The sequence below is a fragment of the Coloeus monedula genome (assembly GCF_965178545.1).
Source record: "Coloeus monedula genome assembly, chromosome: 5".
In the NCBI taxonomy this organism is placed as follows: Eukaryota; Metazoa; Chordata; class Aves; order Passeriformes; family Corvidae; genus Coloeus; species Coloeus monedula.
The window spans coordinates 48,115,969-48,131,954 of record NC_138785.1 but is presented as its reverse complement, the minus strand read 5'-3'; the positions used below and the strand labels follow the sequence as shown (position 1 = coordinate 48,131,954).

The 15,986-nt window shown below is 35.6% G+C and overlaps 1 protein-coding gene across 5 annotated transcripts in view; it reads left to right on the top strand.

The window, feature by feature from the left end:
* Window positions 1-15,986, top strand: part of FIP1L1 (factor interacting with PAPOLA and CPSF1) — a 38,271-nt gene that overhangs the window by 10,655 nt on the left and 11,630 nt on the right. For 2 of the 5 annotated variants that reach the window (XM_082281472.1, XM_082281468.1), the window contains exons 8-12: window positions 2,228-2,337; window positions 8,478-8,571; window positions 9,556-9,709; window positions 14,958-14,984; window positions 15,563-15,617. In XM_082281472.1, coding sequence (XP_082137598.1) covers window positions 2,228-2,337; window positions 8,478-8,571; window positions 9,556-9,709; window positions 14,958-14,984; window positions 15,563-15,617 — 440 coding nt within the window. The remainder of the gene's footprint in view (window positions 1-2,227; window positions 2,338-8,477; window positions 8,572-9,555; window positions 9,710-14,957; window positions 14,985-15,562; window positions 15,618-15,986) is intronic. The other 3 variants (XM_082281469.1, XM_082281471.1, XM_082281470.1) reach the window with 3 other exon arrangements.

The following is a 15,986-nucleotide window of genomic DNA, read 5'->3' as shown; positions in this document are numbered from 1 at the left end:
CTCTTACTGTGTTTTGTAACAGTTATCCTTGACAACTCTGATATGAAAATCAATCTTCCATGTTTTTGTGTTATCGTTTGGGGGTTAGCGGACAATAAATCAAGTTACGTCTAATAATTTTTCCCTTCAGAAATGCTGTTTTTCAGAGAATAGAAAGATCTGTGTGACAGCATTTTTATCTTAAGGATTGAACCTTTTTTTATCTTCTCAGTTTCTCATTTACTCATTTGTTTGACACTAAAGTTAAAATTATAATACAAAGGTTATTTATTTTACCTATTCTCAATATGTAGTCATTTTTGTTCTTGAACTGTCGTTGAAGTGACTTGGAACTGTTTCTTTCTTCTGTGTACTCCTGTCAATTGCAGATACAGAACTGTCAATTGCAGACAGATGTTTTTGTTTTCTCTTACTTGCTTTTTGAGGATATTCAGTTATTTTGATTTTATTTTAGCAAGAATCGATCAGAAGGTCTCTGGGGCTTTATACCTTCCTCAGTTATCATTATGAAACTGCTGTGGGACAGTAGAAACAGTGGACAGTAGGAGTTACAATTTGCAACTGACTGTAATCTCAAACTTCTTTCAAATGTTCTGAAGGAAGAAGGACAAGTAGTCCAACCCAACACTGCCCCTATTTCTAGCTCAGTATTGACTCTAGTGATCAAACTCGTGTTGTAAGAGTTTGTCATGTTTTACAAGGAGTTTACGTATAATTATTAATTTCACTAACTTTTTTTCCTTCTCCTCTGAAACAGTCTCATGTAATTTACGTGATATTTACATGTAATTTATATTAATCTCCTGTAATACGCAAGAATGTGTCGCTGTTGTATCAAGAATGGTGAAGAACGATGCAAGTCCAGGTTCGGGTTCAATGGCCAGAAGTGGCTATATTTAATTTTATAAATCAGCTTATATAGCTTTGTTCGCAAGAGTGGCATAACATCATTGGGTGCTTGACCATCCTCCTCCCAGAGTGATTGGCGGCATGCTCTGACACCCATTTCCAAAATATTTTTCCCGGTGTGGAAAACAAAGACACAAACGGCCTGCACCTGTGAAATAGTTTACAAATCCTTGAACATTTCCCAGCTAGTTTGCATGAGAAAGGAGACTTTCACAGGTGGCTGCAGAAAGCTAGAAAATCTCTCTGCTAGCTTTTTAGTTTCCACAAGAATGTCTCCTACATTTGCCAGTTACTCATTAATTTGTAGAAGTCTTTTTCAGATCAATACTTTTACCTTTTCCCCCTCATATTTCTGGATAGGAAATATTAATTAAATTTTTAATGAATTTTAACTATTGATGTGCATTTTTGTGGGTTTGGGAAAGAGTGCCCATGTTTAGAAGTGAGATTCTGTAGAAATATAGTAGTTCACTTGCCTATAAGCAGTGAGATCGCAATTTATACGATGTTCTAGCGTGAGTGGACTAGCTATGTAGAGTGATGTAGCTGGTACAGTGGGAGGGACTTTAAAAATTGAATCAGTATATATTTGTCTTTAATGCTAACCCATGTAGGTTTTTCTTTCACATAAAGCTGCTGCTGGAGTAAAACAATGCTTGATGTACTTGCACCAAAGCTTTTGAATAGCTTTAATTAAAAAAAAAGTGTCTGGAATTTTGCAGTACTTCAGAAACAGCAGGGTGTTTCTGAAGTATTCAGTCTGAACTAATGAAAAATCTTTTACAGTTTGCATAACCTAGAGTATGAGGTGGCTTCCTGGTATGACTTGGAAATTAAGTGGTTACTAGATCTCATGATCAGTGAGGCAGATGGAGAATCCATTCAAGTTGTCTCATGGCTTGTTGGTAATGGATAGCAGGCTTATTAGATATCTCTGTTTAGATTATGAAGATCTTTTTAATAAGTTTCCTTCTTTTAAAAATTAAGATGTAACTTTGTTCATGCAGGACATGCTTCAAGAAAATCAGTTTGGTCTGTTCACATACAAATGAAATGCTTGGAAAATAAATATTTAAACTGTGTGATCTTCTGTAACAATTCATTCTCTGGCATAATGATTCTTACATATATTAAACACAGTACTTAAGTAATACATCAATACAAAATACATAACTTTGCTATCTGTGCAGAGGTGACATTTTTTGAAAATCTGAATAAAGTTGAACTTACTTTCTTTTTGTGTTGGCTATTTGTTATGTTGAGTGTTGGAGCTGCTACACTTGCGAGGGTAAACTAATGATGAAACATTATTTTGAAGGTACAGCAGGGCAGAACTGGAAATTTGGAGAAAGAGTTGGCTGTGCAGTCGACCAAACCTGATTTCACATCTCCTCCTGCCTTATTCAAATCAGGAATTCCAGCAAACAGGTCAGTTAGCTGTAACTCATGACCAAAGAACTCTTTATACTGTTACCTCTATGTCTTTGAAGTTTACGATTTTTGTAGGAAAAAAAGGAAAGCATGTTTCTGTAACAGGCAGAAAAGAGGGGTAGAAGTATCCTAATCCCATTTAGCATAATCAGACATGAATACTATGTTACTACCTTCTTGGTGATGCTATGCTAATACCTTCTTGGCTATTAGGGAAAAAGTAGAAGAAAAGGGGAGATGAAACGGCAGGACCAAGTAACAAGACAGTTACAGAAATCCAGTTGATTTATGACACTGTGTTTTCTGTGTGTAATTACATTTGCCTTCATAGTATTTCTAGTTAGGGTCCTTATGAGTATTAGCTAACGCATTTTTTCAGTTAAACAAGATGGAATCTGACAGCTATGATTTTAACAAGTGTAAGAATTCCTGGAACCTAGTCTCTTTCCTGCAAGGCAGCTTTAGTTTCTCCATATTTGAATATTTTATTGCACTTTCTTTGAAATTAGAGAAATTTCCTTAGTGGGGTTCTTCTCCCAGCCCCAGGCTTTAGTAAGTTCTGTCTTTTGTATGTAAGCCACTGCTGCTTGATATCTGGCACTTGGCTTAGGATCAATCCATGCTTCTGTTTTACTTCAGTTCTTTAGTGATCCTGTTTAGAAGTTTTGATTCTGTGCAAATTAAAAGCCATTATCATTACTGTCATGTTACAAATGATGGTAAGAAAGGTAGAACAGATTGTACACTTTCATCATCAACCATTAAAGATTAGGAGCTATGACCTATCTTTAGCACTGCATCCGTCGGTACCTTGACTAATTTAGAGGCACTTGTGTTCAATTATTCCATCCAATAAGAGTCAGTTCAATAACACCCAAATGTATTTTTCTGGGGGGGTGAGGGGGAGTGTGAATCAACCATACCCTTGCCTGCACTTTCTTTCTATAAGAGCCTGTATTACTAACTTCTGTATAACCAGGCAGTGTTTTATGGGGTTGGACTAATTTCTTTCTTTTGTTAAAGAGTTTATTTTAAGTAGGCAGAAAATTTTCAGCAATATAGATCTTCAATGATTTAAAATAATTGCCTTTATGCCATGTGGCATTTGCAGTAGCCTTGTTGAGAAATTGCTGGAAGCACTTCTCATGTAGCAGTAAAATTTCTCTTGGCTTCTAGTAGTAGTTGATATATTCTGTGAAAGGGAGAGACGATTGATACAATTTGGTGTAGCAGCATTGGTGTGGGGATTGGTAAGGAAACAGAAAGATTTAGGCAATTTACCTCACCAGGAAAAGCAGCAGCTCTTCTCAGTCACAGACAAACACTGCCTCCAGAAAAGCAAGTTCGGGCATCAAAAAGTGGTAGGAACAATACAGGAGGGACCAATGATGGGAATTAAGGTGAAGGGGAAAAACAATTCAGGGCATGATGCTCATTTAACATTTTAGTTCCTCACTTACTAGTCAGGGCTGTAATATTGCTTCATGGATGATTTTACACATGGACATTGCATTACATATGGCTCTTCAGTTGCAACTCTGGGGACAGATAGTGGTGTTTACTTTTTTTCATTTGTTTGTAAACGAACATTAAAATAATTCTGTGCTTATGTTTTTACCTTTTTGATTTGAGTACAGCAGATGCTTGCATGTGATTGCAAATTGTCTCAAAAAAAACCCCAAAACCCCTGAGGTCTAGCAATAATATTACTCGTTACCGATATGGAAGTTGTAGTTGACAAAATAGGTACAGTGTTATGGCTCACCAGCAAATGAATGTTGCTAATTCATTAGAAATGCATCCTAAATGTGTAATTCAAAGAAAAATTCAGTGCTTGTTCATAACAGTGTATCTCTGGGAAATTTTGCTTGAACAGTGGCTGTCTTAATCCTAGCTGAAATACTAGTTGTTTAGAAATGACACCTGGATTTCTTGCCTTGATTCTTTGATACTTAGGGCTGTTGAGTGCATAAAGTGTTGCGTAACCCTGAGGGAGGAGTTAGATCATAATGGAAATAGTTTAGTAAATGGACATTGTATGCAAACAATGTGGTATAAAATAAAATCTTTGTTTTCAAGAGGGAGTTAGTTAAAGATTTATTGTGGGCATAGTCGTAATTATGGTAAAAACCTGAAGGAACCTCTTTTGACTACAGTGCTTTCTAGACCATGAAGAGGACTTTGATATCTTTCAATTGTGTCGTAACCAACCACGATACAGAAGTTGGTTTTTTTTCAGACCAGTGCTTTTCCTCATGTCATTTTTCAAGGACTGTGAGACAGTTTTTCTTTAGTAGTAGAGAAATAAGCGTAAGTTTCATTTATAAGCTGGCTGTAAAAGCTTGTATTTTCTCATTCAAGTAATACCTATAGCAGCTCTCCATCACAAAATTTATTTCTGTCAGAAGTTTTTTGGTTTTTAACCTCCATTTATGCTTTTACTGAAGTGTACATTACATTTAAATGGGTCTTGCTTTCAGAGAAATTAGCCCATCAGTGCAGTGGGCTATTCATCAGCTTTATCTGTGCTTAGAGCTTTCTGTCAACAGATTTTTTATAGAAAATAGATTTCTGATCTTTCATTACTATGAAAAAGTACCAGTTTCTCTTGTTTCATTAACTAGCTTTGCAAGACTAAGTAAAAGATACTCAGATATTATTCTGAAAAAAAGTCTATTTTCTATACAAGTGGTTTCTGTAGTAAATCTGTTAGATTCTTATTTATATCAATCAGTGGTGAGCTCAGCAAAGTTGAGGCTGTCCTCAAGAGGAGGAAAATAAAACATAAAATACATCAGCAAATCAAGAAAGAAGAAAAGAACATATTGAAGCATATTATAATTCCATACATATTAGGCTATACTGTAAGTCTGCTTAATAAATGTGGCCTCCAGTAGTTAATCTGTTTCTGAATCCTGAAGAGTCATATGGTGGTGTTCCAAAAAGCAGATTATTTATTTTGTCTGTGGTAAGGATAAGGATTTCTAAAGCTATGAACTTGGAAAATAACTGGGTTTGCCTTCTTTTTTTTTTCTTCTTCTTTTTTTCCCCCCTTTCTCTTTGCTCTGTAGAATCTAAACTCAGCTTTCCAAAAGAGATTGAGTTATCTTTCTGAATTAATCTCCATGGAGAGTGGTATTCTTAGTGCAAATAACCCATAAATAACCATTCTCTAATTGGAGTGAAATAACTCAGAGTTGCTGGAATGTTCCTTTTAAGCTACACTTTGTATGAACTCTGCTGTGGTTCATGTGCATCCCACACGTGTGGATTGCCTTTTTATGTTTCAATGGATCCATTGGGAATGCATCTGTATTCCAGGTGCCTTGATCGCATAAGGGACAAACTAAGCCCTTCCTTTTCTTTTCTTATGGCACTGAGACAGAAACCGAGTAATGCCTGTTTAACATCTTATCAGGACTCTAGATAATGTCTGGGGAGTCTTGGAAATTTCTCCTTGTGCCCGCTTGCTGTGACTTGATGTCTGTGACTTTACCTGTGATTCGAGGTGTCATCTGCTGCTTTATTTGCCACTGAATTTATGCTTCCTCGTGTTCAATTTCAAGCTCTTTTAGTGGAGTACTCAATGAAGTAGTTATTGCAATCTTGGAAATAGAGAATTTGTCAAGTTCAAGGTGTGATGGCAATTTCCCAAACTCATCCATCATTATGAAAATTAAATATTTTGGGAGTTGTTGGGAAGAACAGTGGACATAACACTATACAACGTTATTTAAGTAATAATTATAAAGTACCGTCTCAGTGAGACTGAGCACAGGTACACTCTTCACAATCTAAATTAAGTGAAAGCTCTATTTATTTCAGTAAAATTGATGTCTAGGAATCAACTAATTGGTAGTCTAGGTTTGCTTCATTTGATATTGCAGTGGTGTGTTTGGGCTGCTTCCCAAGCCAAAATTAATATTATTGTAATATGGTTGAGGCATATATTACTTTAATGTCCAGTACTCTTGCATTGGTGCCACTGTGTGTGTTTTCAGTGCTGATTTTAAGAGTTGCTGGCAGTGTGCAAACAGTACAAGAGAGGAAGAGTCTTAATTCTTGCTGTGTACATCGCTCCCAAGTGGAAGCCCTGTACATCAGTGGAGTGAGCCAGGCAGGGACTGTTTGCTGTGGAATAGTGTCATCTGTTATGCACAAGGACTAAAGCTAGGTAAAATGAGTTTTCTAGGAGATGGTTTAGATAATTAAGAGAAGATACCGGTGATGGAGGAGAACAAGTGTTTTAGAACTCTGAAACCAAATGCACTGTCAGTGAAGACTGAGATGGTGAAAACAGTTATTTTAACAACTATTTTATAATACCTATGTTTTCAATTTAGTTACTTAAAGCAAAATAATAATCCAGTTTAGCAGTGCTGGAAGGCCATGCAAGACCACTAGGGAAGTTTAGAAAGGTAGGTGTTGATTATTGGAACAATCTAACTTCTAGGATGGGGTATTAGAAGACCTGAGAATTTCTTAAATTTGTGTTATCGTTGTATAGTATATATTGCTGTATAGTATATACTGGTTTATTTTGCAGATATGTTCTCAGACCCTGGTACCATTGCACTGGTTTTGTTTGGGGGTTTTTTTGGTTTTTTTAACTCTAAACTATTGTCCTTAATAAGCTTGCTTTAAAATCCAGGAGGAAGCTCTAAACCCAGAATACTGAAAAGCTCAGAGGACAGGCATTTGGATCATCCTAAGTATGCAGTCTGCTAAGGAGCTTCAGATTATCTCTGGGAGATCTAACTGTTCCTTCATGCTCTACTGTCTGCTGTGTCTTTTTCAGTTGCCTTGGAATCTAGGTATCTGAGCAGTTGGAGTCCAAGCTATCAGTCTGGCAGAACTCTGAGCCTGTAATTCCAATTTACAGTTGTTCTCCCTAATATTTGTGCTCATGTGGTTAATAGTACACTAGATGCAAAAAAGACAAGAACTTGTGTTCTGAAACTAGAAGTAGTTTTTCTTTCTATAGATTTGTTTCTTTGGACATTTCAGGAAGGTTTTTTTTCCAATCTTTTACTGTTATGTATCATGTTCTTGCTAAATATTATCAGTTTAATCTGCTGTGGTTTCCCTTATAGGTAAGACACAGATGAACCTTTGTTTCTCTTACCCATTAGCACTGTAGTTTTGTATGTCATTTTCTAACAAAGTTGACTTAGGTGAATCCTACTTTTTAACATCTTTTAGAAATCAATAATGGCCTGCAGAGCAGGTAGAATCATAGAATGTTAAGGGGTTGGAATGGACCTTAAAGATCGTCTACCCCAACCTCTCCTGACAAGTGCAGGGACATCTCCCCTAGACCAGGTTGCTCAAGGCCTTAGTCCAACCTGGTTTTTATAACTCTTATGCAGATAGGTTTTGTTATATCTGCATAAGGGTTATACATTTTCTTTAAACCTTGGTTTCTGGTGTTTTAGGGCTGATAACAGGAAAGTTCACTATACTTTGGATTATTCTTCTCTTCAAAATAGTGATTCCCATTGTCACAAATCCCAGGTTTTAGTTTTACTAGGTGACATTCAGATATTTGTCATATTTTCTGGTCTGGTGCCTGGAGTACTTCTTTTGTGTCCGTGTATTTCCCTGTGGTTAATTATACTTTGAATTTTAGTGTTTAGGTTTTATGCTTATGTTTTTTCTTCTATCTTACCTTTGTTTGATCTTCCCTGGAATCTTCATTATAGTTTCATGCAATTTAGTAATTACTTCTAATTAATAGTTTATAGCTATTTCACATTAGATTTTTGTGAAAGTTCTGTGTAATATATTATTTTCTTACTGAAGTTTTGTGATCTTTTTGTTTGGTTGGTTTTTTTCTGTAACAGAAGAGCAGAAGTAGTATTTTTATGGGGTGGAAGGAGACTGCTGTAGAGTATGCCTTTATTTATTAAAGGAGTCTTTATTGCTATATTGTTTAGTTCTGTATGCTTGTTCTATATAGTTCAGCAAATGGATCCCCTTTAGTGTTCTTCAGGAAGAGTCTTTCATGTTTTCTACAGAAGAAAGAACTTTTGCCATTCAGAATGAGAGAAGTCCATAAGGCTTTTGTCTCTCTCTTTTTCTCTTTTTTTTCCCTTTTCTGATTCTGCTTGTTGATTCTGGTTTGTCCTGTGTTGCAGGCGGATATCTGGCACAATAGATGTGATTGGACAGACCATCACTATCAGCAGGGTGGAAGGACGACGGCGTGCTAATGAAAACAGCAACATACAGGTTTTACACTGCAGTTTGGCATTCTATTTTTGACTAAAAGACCTCTTTGCTTTCCTCATAGCTTCTGACTAAAGCATCAGTGTATATGAATGAGTAATACATAAGTAGCTTTGAGTTCAGGGGTAAAGTTTTGGCAGTTATCGAAATACATGAAGATGAAATACTTGATAGATTTCAAAAGAGAAATGTTTTGGTATACCTCTTACTGCAGAGAAATGAGCAATGTTGCAGACTTACAGTCCAGGAGACAGCATTGGCTCTGCTAGAACTGCGTGGGATTGTGTTTTGTTTATGGAGTGACAAAGATAAATATTTAAATTGCCCATTTGTGCCCTGTTCCTGCCAGACACTAATGCTGAAAGTGAAAGCCCCCTTGTATGCAGTTCAAGAAATGTAGTCTTTTAAAAATAAGGTGTGAATGAATAAATAGTTGATAGTAGCTTGTTTTTAATTATATTGTAGTATTTTACCATAAATTGCAAGATTAGTCTTCATGGTTTTAGTCTTCAGACTTTTACTATCCTAAGAAAGCAACTAAATCTATTAAGATGGAACACACTTCTCTCCTGAAGAATCAGAGAGAAGCATCAGGGTTGCTTGGTGCCCTAGCTGCATTTTCATGCCAGCTTAGGTTAAGGTTAAACAGTGAAAATAGTAATGGATTGTAGTGTGGATACTGAAAACAATGCCATGTGTTTTTCATCTGATCTAAGAGTGTTTAAGTAATTTATAGTCTTGGGTCATTTTTATGCTTTTCATATTGATTTTTAAATATTCTCCATTATATAAATATAAGGTGCTCTTAGACCTTTAAAGGTACTTGGCAAATACGCTGAACTAGGTATGCAGGTAGAACTTACACCATCTGAATATGGGTCTTTAGGTGTGAAGTGATACTTTCCTATTTTAGTAACTAGAAAGAGAGGAAACCTATCTTCTGCCCTTTTCAGATAGCAATTGTAACTAGAGTTTGATATTTTGCAGGTTCTTTCAGAACGCTCTAATCCTGAAGTAGACAGTTTTACCAAGCCACCTCCATTTTTCCCTCCAGGAGCTCCACCTACTCACCTTCCACCACCTCCTTTCCTCCCACCCCCTCCAACTGTCAGTACTGCTCCACCTCTGATTCCCCCACCAGGTAAGTATCCTGCCTTACATAGGATGTGAATAATAAGAGATTCGTTAACATCAAATGCTTCAGGTGCATTGTGCAGAATTTCAGAATTTCGTGTTTTGCTCTTTTCTTAAATGTATCTGTAAGACAAAACCAGAAACTTTTATTTTTACTTTCTCAGTAAGCATAATCCCAAGTAGTAAATAATTACCTAAAGACTAACTGCTGGTTCTTGTGTTCTTGAAAATATTTGAAGTGAGAAGCTGTTCTCTGTACTTCAATAACTGTTAATGCAATTGAGAAGTACGTGTTAACACATCATTCTACAAACTTTTGAACTAGAAGTATGGCATACTGTGAATTTGTGTCACAAGTTGGATTCTCTGATGTCTAAGGTCAAAGCAGCAAGAGAAGTTCTATTTCCCCTTTTCTCTCACAGCATGTATGAATTCCCAAAGTTTTGATAAGTATTGCATTTGCTCTGTACCCTTTCTTTCAGTCAGAAGTCTTATTAGTCCCTGATGTTTTTTCCCAGTGTCCTGTGTCTGTGAATCTTAGAAGAATCAAAGCTCTTTGAGAACTCTTCCCATTATTAATCTGTTTTGAAATTTACTGCTATTTACTGAACACTTATTGAATTTTGATATATATGGAAATTTACTGGGAGAAGTGTCATGGGCATTTGCACAAGTAGTACAGTTACCTGCATTTGTCATTTTAAGGCATTAAGTTCAAAAGGATTTGGCAAAAAACTGAGAAGAATGGTCAGTGAGAAATTAAAATAGATGGAGAAACTTTGTGGTGTATTTGAGTAGAGAAGTGGAGCATTTTTCTACAGAAGAGACTGATTTAAGGTGGAGCCTCTTTCCTTATTTTCTTCTGTTCCTTGGATTCTTTTGCTTGATTTGTTCTGAAAATCATGCTGAGCAGTTTCTTAGTTATTCTGCTTTCAGAGGGAATCTTTCAAAGTTTCTCTGTTAATATTCTTACGTATAAGCAAAGAGGTAACATTATTTGAGTGCAACTAGTGTGAGCCTTTATAGGGTTTAAATCCTCATAGAAGAAGTTGCTTCTTCAATTGCCCCTCCTAATTTTAAAACTTAACTCATTCTGCCTGGCAAGCTCTGGCTTTCCTCAGTGATGGTCATACACAAAAATTATAACACCTGGAAAAGTCAGGAGAAGAGATTTAAAGATGAAATAATTCTCTGCCTTTTCCAATTTTTTTTTTTTAATAAATATAAAAAATAGAGTCTCTGAAGTGAGAATATGATAGTGCTCGAGTGATTTTGTGGTGTTTCCTTACTGGAGGAGAGGACAGAAAGGGAAGGAATGTGACAATAATACTTGCTGCAGTTTTAAGCTTCATTTAAACCTTTCTGATGAAACAATATCTGTATTGCATTGCAGGTTTTTAGAAAGTAATGGTTTTAATTGTAATTGGGTTCAGAAAAGGCGTTCTAAGTTGTATATTATTAAAAACATGAGAACCACCCCTATAGACACCTCAGACGCACTTGGTGCAGGGATGTCACATAAAGGTACTGGACTTGTCTTATGAAACCCTTCACCTGTTGAATTTTTAAAAATGAAGGAAATCCACATGTGTTGCAGATCAAGCCAGCAGGTTTTAGTCTCATGGTTTACGGGCAGGTTTATGACACAGGCTTGTTCAAAAGGTCTTCTGGAACATCCTTCCTTGCTTCGAGTAGATTCGAAAATAACGATTAAGAGCTGTGGATTTGGTTTCCTCAGGCCTGTGTTTTAATTGTGCTGTTGCCAGCTCTTTATCATCAAAGCTGTTCCTAAAATAGATTCCGCCATCCCTTCTAGGTTCACTGGAGGAGGAGTAAAAAAAATACACTTACTCAATATTAAACTGGGACTACTTGCCAGAAAATTTAAGTATTCCAAATAAAAAACGTCTTCCAAAAGCGCCTTTGAAAAAGAATCTTGCTTTGAAGTTAGGTTTCTTGTTCTGTATTCATTCACTCTTGTGATTCAAATATTTTCTGAGGAACAAGTCCTGGAACAATTCAAAGCACCAAATGTAGAAAATTCTCAAATAGTCCTAGGAGATGACTGGCTATGGCAAAAAATGTGCTAGTTTCTGTTTTCTAGGTTTACTGCTATGTTGGAGTAATTTTCCTCTAAAGCAAAATGTGGTTGCTTGTTAACCAGGCTTTAAAAGTTGGTTTATGTGCTTTGGTTTAAGTGTGTAGTTAAAAATGTGACATGTATTTGTGATTTAAGAAAAAAATTTCTCTGAAATATTGAACTTCTGTTGCATAACTTTGCACTATATACTAGGGTTTGGTAAGTGACTGCTCAGCCTCAGCATCCTAAGTGTGTACTTTTTATCTTGTGATACAGAGAATTTGACCTAATTTACCCTGTGGCAAGAGAACCAAGTTGAATTATATTACATTTCTGAGGGATGTTACACAGTTCAGCTAATTTGCAGTATGTTGTTAAGCTATGGCAGTGTTGTTCATGTTTGATTCCTTACTCCACAAGCAGAGTGCCTGTGTCATTGCTTTCCTTTAGTAAAACATACTTGATTTTCTGTAAATATTTACCAGCCTTGAGTTAGTAGGATGGTATGCAATGTCCTGAAGGCAATTTTGAGCGCCTTAGGTAAAATGGTGCACTGATGACATTTGAGTTGCTTTTGACACACAAGTCTGAGTACTTAGGTTTAGGCTGGATGTATCTTTGTGGCAGCACAAAAATGTTGTAGGGACATGACGAGGTCTATACTAAGCCATTGCATTGGTACAGTGTAGTCTCTTCATTGCAAGAAATGACAAAATATTTCTGTGCTTTTTCTCAGAAGTACTAATTGGCTGGTGACACTACAAGTATATTTTCATACACTTAGAAGGCTAAGGAGTGAAGAGTTAAGAAATTATTTTTTTTCCAGTAACTGAAGCTTATGATTTTTTTTCTTGTTTTGTGTCATATTTCTGTATTAGTGAGGAAGGTGAGGAAAAACATTTGTTGAGATCTTATTAGATCTTTTAGATGTTTTGGCATGTAGACTCTTTCTTCCTTTCTGATACCATCAAGTAAATTAGCTTCTGTGTTAAAACTATATAAGCATTAATCGTGACTCTTTAGAAATTCTTAAAGGTTTTTGTGGGAAAAAATGCTTATGTGGGTTTTTTTAGTGTAATACCCTACATTAACCAGTTCATTAGAATTGTCTGGACATTTGGTCTCTGTATATTAGTTGTATTCAGTCTGTCTTAATTTTGTTTGAGTGGCACTCAAGTGAAAATTTTCATTTGGCTTTTAGTCTTGTGGTGGTATTTTTACTTTTAATTCTTCACAAGATAACATTCTTGTGAATGAGGAATATATTAATAGTTTAATACAAAATTTTTCCTTTTTGTAAAGAGGAGTTAGCTGCTGGGTTTCCAGGCAGTTCTCTGGATAGTGCTGAGTGTCATGTGCAGTGCTAACAATGTACAGGTTTTAGTGCAGCAATTGAAATCTTTCTAAGGTGGAGCTAATAAATCACTTTGAGAGAACTTCTGGTATTTTTCTAGCTTATGTTCTTAACACTGATGTATTATATAATATATACATGCTTAACATTTTTATATTATATATATTTTTGATATGTTTTAGGCTCATGAAGGATCTGTTAATTAGAACAATTAACCAAAAAAGATTAATGGTAAACATTTGGGCTGTGCAACAGTTTGAGTTCTCAATCTTAATTTTCTTTCAGGATTTTTCATCAGGAGTGTTTGGTCTTTCAAATGTTACACTGTCAAACATTTTATGGTGTGATACCCAGTGTTCTTAACAACTGTAGTGCGCTTTGGAAAGCTCATATGCTGGTGAAGAGAAAATGACTCATGCAATTTAGAAATTTGGCTGTTGGAGTTCACTGTCTCCCGATTTACACTTCGGCTAAGAGATCAGATTTTAAATCTTCAGGATTGGACAGAAACCTCACTTATATTTCACCATTTGTTTAATCCTATAGGATTAATGCTGGTAGGAATTTGTCAGTGAAATTCCCAACAATTAGTGAACTTTTATATTGATCACTCCTCCTCTGCTTGCATATTCCTTCATTCTGTCTTTCTATCAAGGCAGTCTGGGAGCAGTTGGCATTTCTAGACATTATAAGTGCATAGATTTAATAAAATGTTGCTGCCATACAATAGTCTTTTAGTTTTAATGTTGAACTAATGAGATACATGTAAATTTCATCACGCAGTGGTCAGTACTGTTCCGTGTGAACGTTTATGCAGTTATGTCAAAACTGATGAAAGCATTTGCCAGAGTTTTCTGTTCTCTCGCTCCCCAAAGTTTTGCCATGAGTTGTCACATTGAACATACTTACTTTTTAATGGAAGCAGAGTTGTTGATAACTGAAAGTGCTTTATGCCTAGTGAAGTAGTCGCATTTTCTGTCAGTATTGCTTTAGCCCAGTTTACTACGTACCAGGGTTAGGTGTTCAGTTCAGGTAAAGCTAGTTCTTTGCAAAGCATGAGAAGATAACATCCTTTAAAGTGAAAAAATTATTTTTACCTTGTGACCATTCCTTTTATAATCAGTAAGATAGGTTTATATGTTGAGGCAGTATATTTTGCTAGGTCAGCTAATTTAGTTGGAAATAATTTTCTCAGCTTTTAACAGCTAAGCTAGATCTGAAGATCAGGTTAGAGTAATTCTCGCACATGCTTCTGTTAAAGGATGCTCCTTTCTCAGATATTTGCAAGAAAATAGAGAGCAAAACAATCTTTTTCCCTCCACGTAGCAGCTGAATGATGAACTGCAGTGTCATAGTATTGAGTCAGACATCTGTATTGCTTACTGCTGCCTGAATACTTTGTTCATGTGGACCTACTATTCCCTATGCCAAGCTATTGAAGGTCAGAGGCCAATTGCATTTCCTTCCATCCAACCATGGAATATAAAATAAAGCAAATGTAGTTTATGGGATGTTACTTTCCTTCTGTATACTAAACATTTTAGGATTATGAATTTAAATCTAACCTTGAGACCCAGAGTCTATTTTTTACTATTCTTGCCTCTAAATAAATAAGATCTTAAAGAATAGGAATTTAAATTAAAAGCTAGATTCCACAAGGCTTGTTTAAAATTTTAACAATTTGTATTAATGTGAGATCTTGATCTGAGGACACAGAAAATATGTTATTCTTCTTGATCATGTATGTAGTGAAAGCTCAATCTGGTTTTAGATCTACAGATAATAAACTATTACTATATCTGATATTTGTTGTCTTTTTAGGTATACCAATAACAGTGCCACCACCAGGTAAATTTGCTTAGATTTTTTTTCCACATTTGGTTAAGAGATGAAAACTTAGCTGATGTGCAGCTTATCAACTTCCTTTCAATTATATAGATAAAAGGTCACATATACTAAAATATATGTGTATATATGTAGGCTCAGTTATTTTGATGCCAGGCAGAAGAGAAATTGTATGAAAATGCAGTTGACTAGTGGACCTAATCAGCCAGTTTTCTAGATATATATTTCCTTATTTTCTATAAAATCTTTTTTTTCTCAGCTATGCAGTAAATAGTTTTGGTGGTTGTTTATTAAGTATAGTTAGATACTTAGGAATTTGCCCATGCTTCTAAATTAACATATTTTTAAGAGTGATAAAGTTTTTAATTTGAAGCACTGATAATACATGTTTAATGTTTTGCCTTTGTCAAGCTGAAAAGTAGTTCTTAGTCTTACAAAATAAAATCCATTTGCACGGAAACAATTTTTGTCTTGTTCTCTCTGGGATTTGTTTGCCATTGTATGCTTAGCCTAGTTCTTTTATGTGTTTATGGGTGTTAGTTTTTTTCTTTCTCTCCTCCTTACCTAATTTATTGTTACAGGTTTTCCACCACCACCTGGCGGTCCTCCACCTTCCCTCATACCCACAATAGACAGGTGATTATCTGTTTGTAATCTTACTAAGCAATCTATCAGTATTCCGTAACTGAAATAAATGAATAAGTTCTCTTGCATTTCCCAGTGTTTTGTGGATTTGCATCTGGGAGAGGGGAGACAGCTTCATATTTTTGCAGTAATTTTACAGAAATGTTACTGATCTCACCTCTCAACATATTCTTTGAGTAGGTTACTTGGCCACTTACTACTTTAGTTATGACATAGTATCAAAATGACAAATTTGTTGATTTTGATGGTATATCAATGCCAAGACCTAAGGCAATGATTGTTAAAGTATTCTTCAGTACTCTGAAGGCTTATTTATGTGAACTGTATACTTTTCAGCTGTTATATCCTTTTTTATAGATT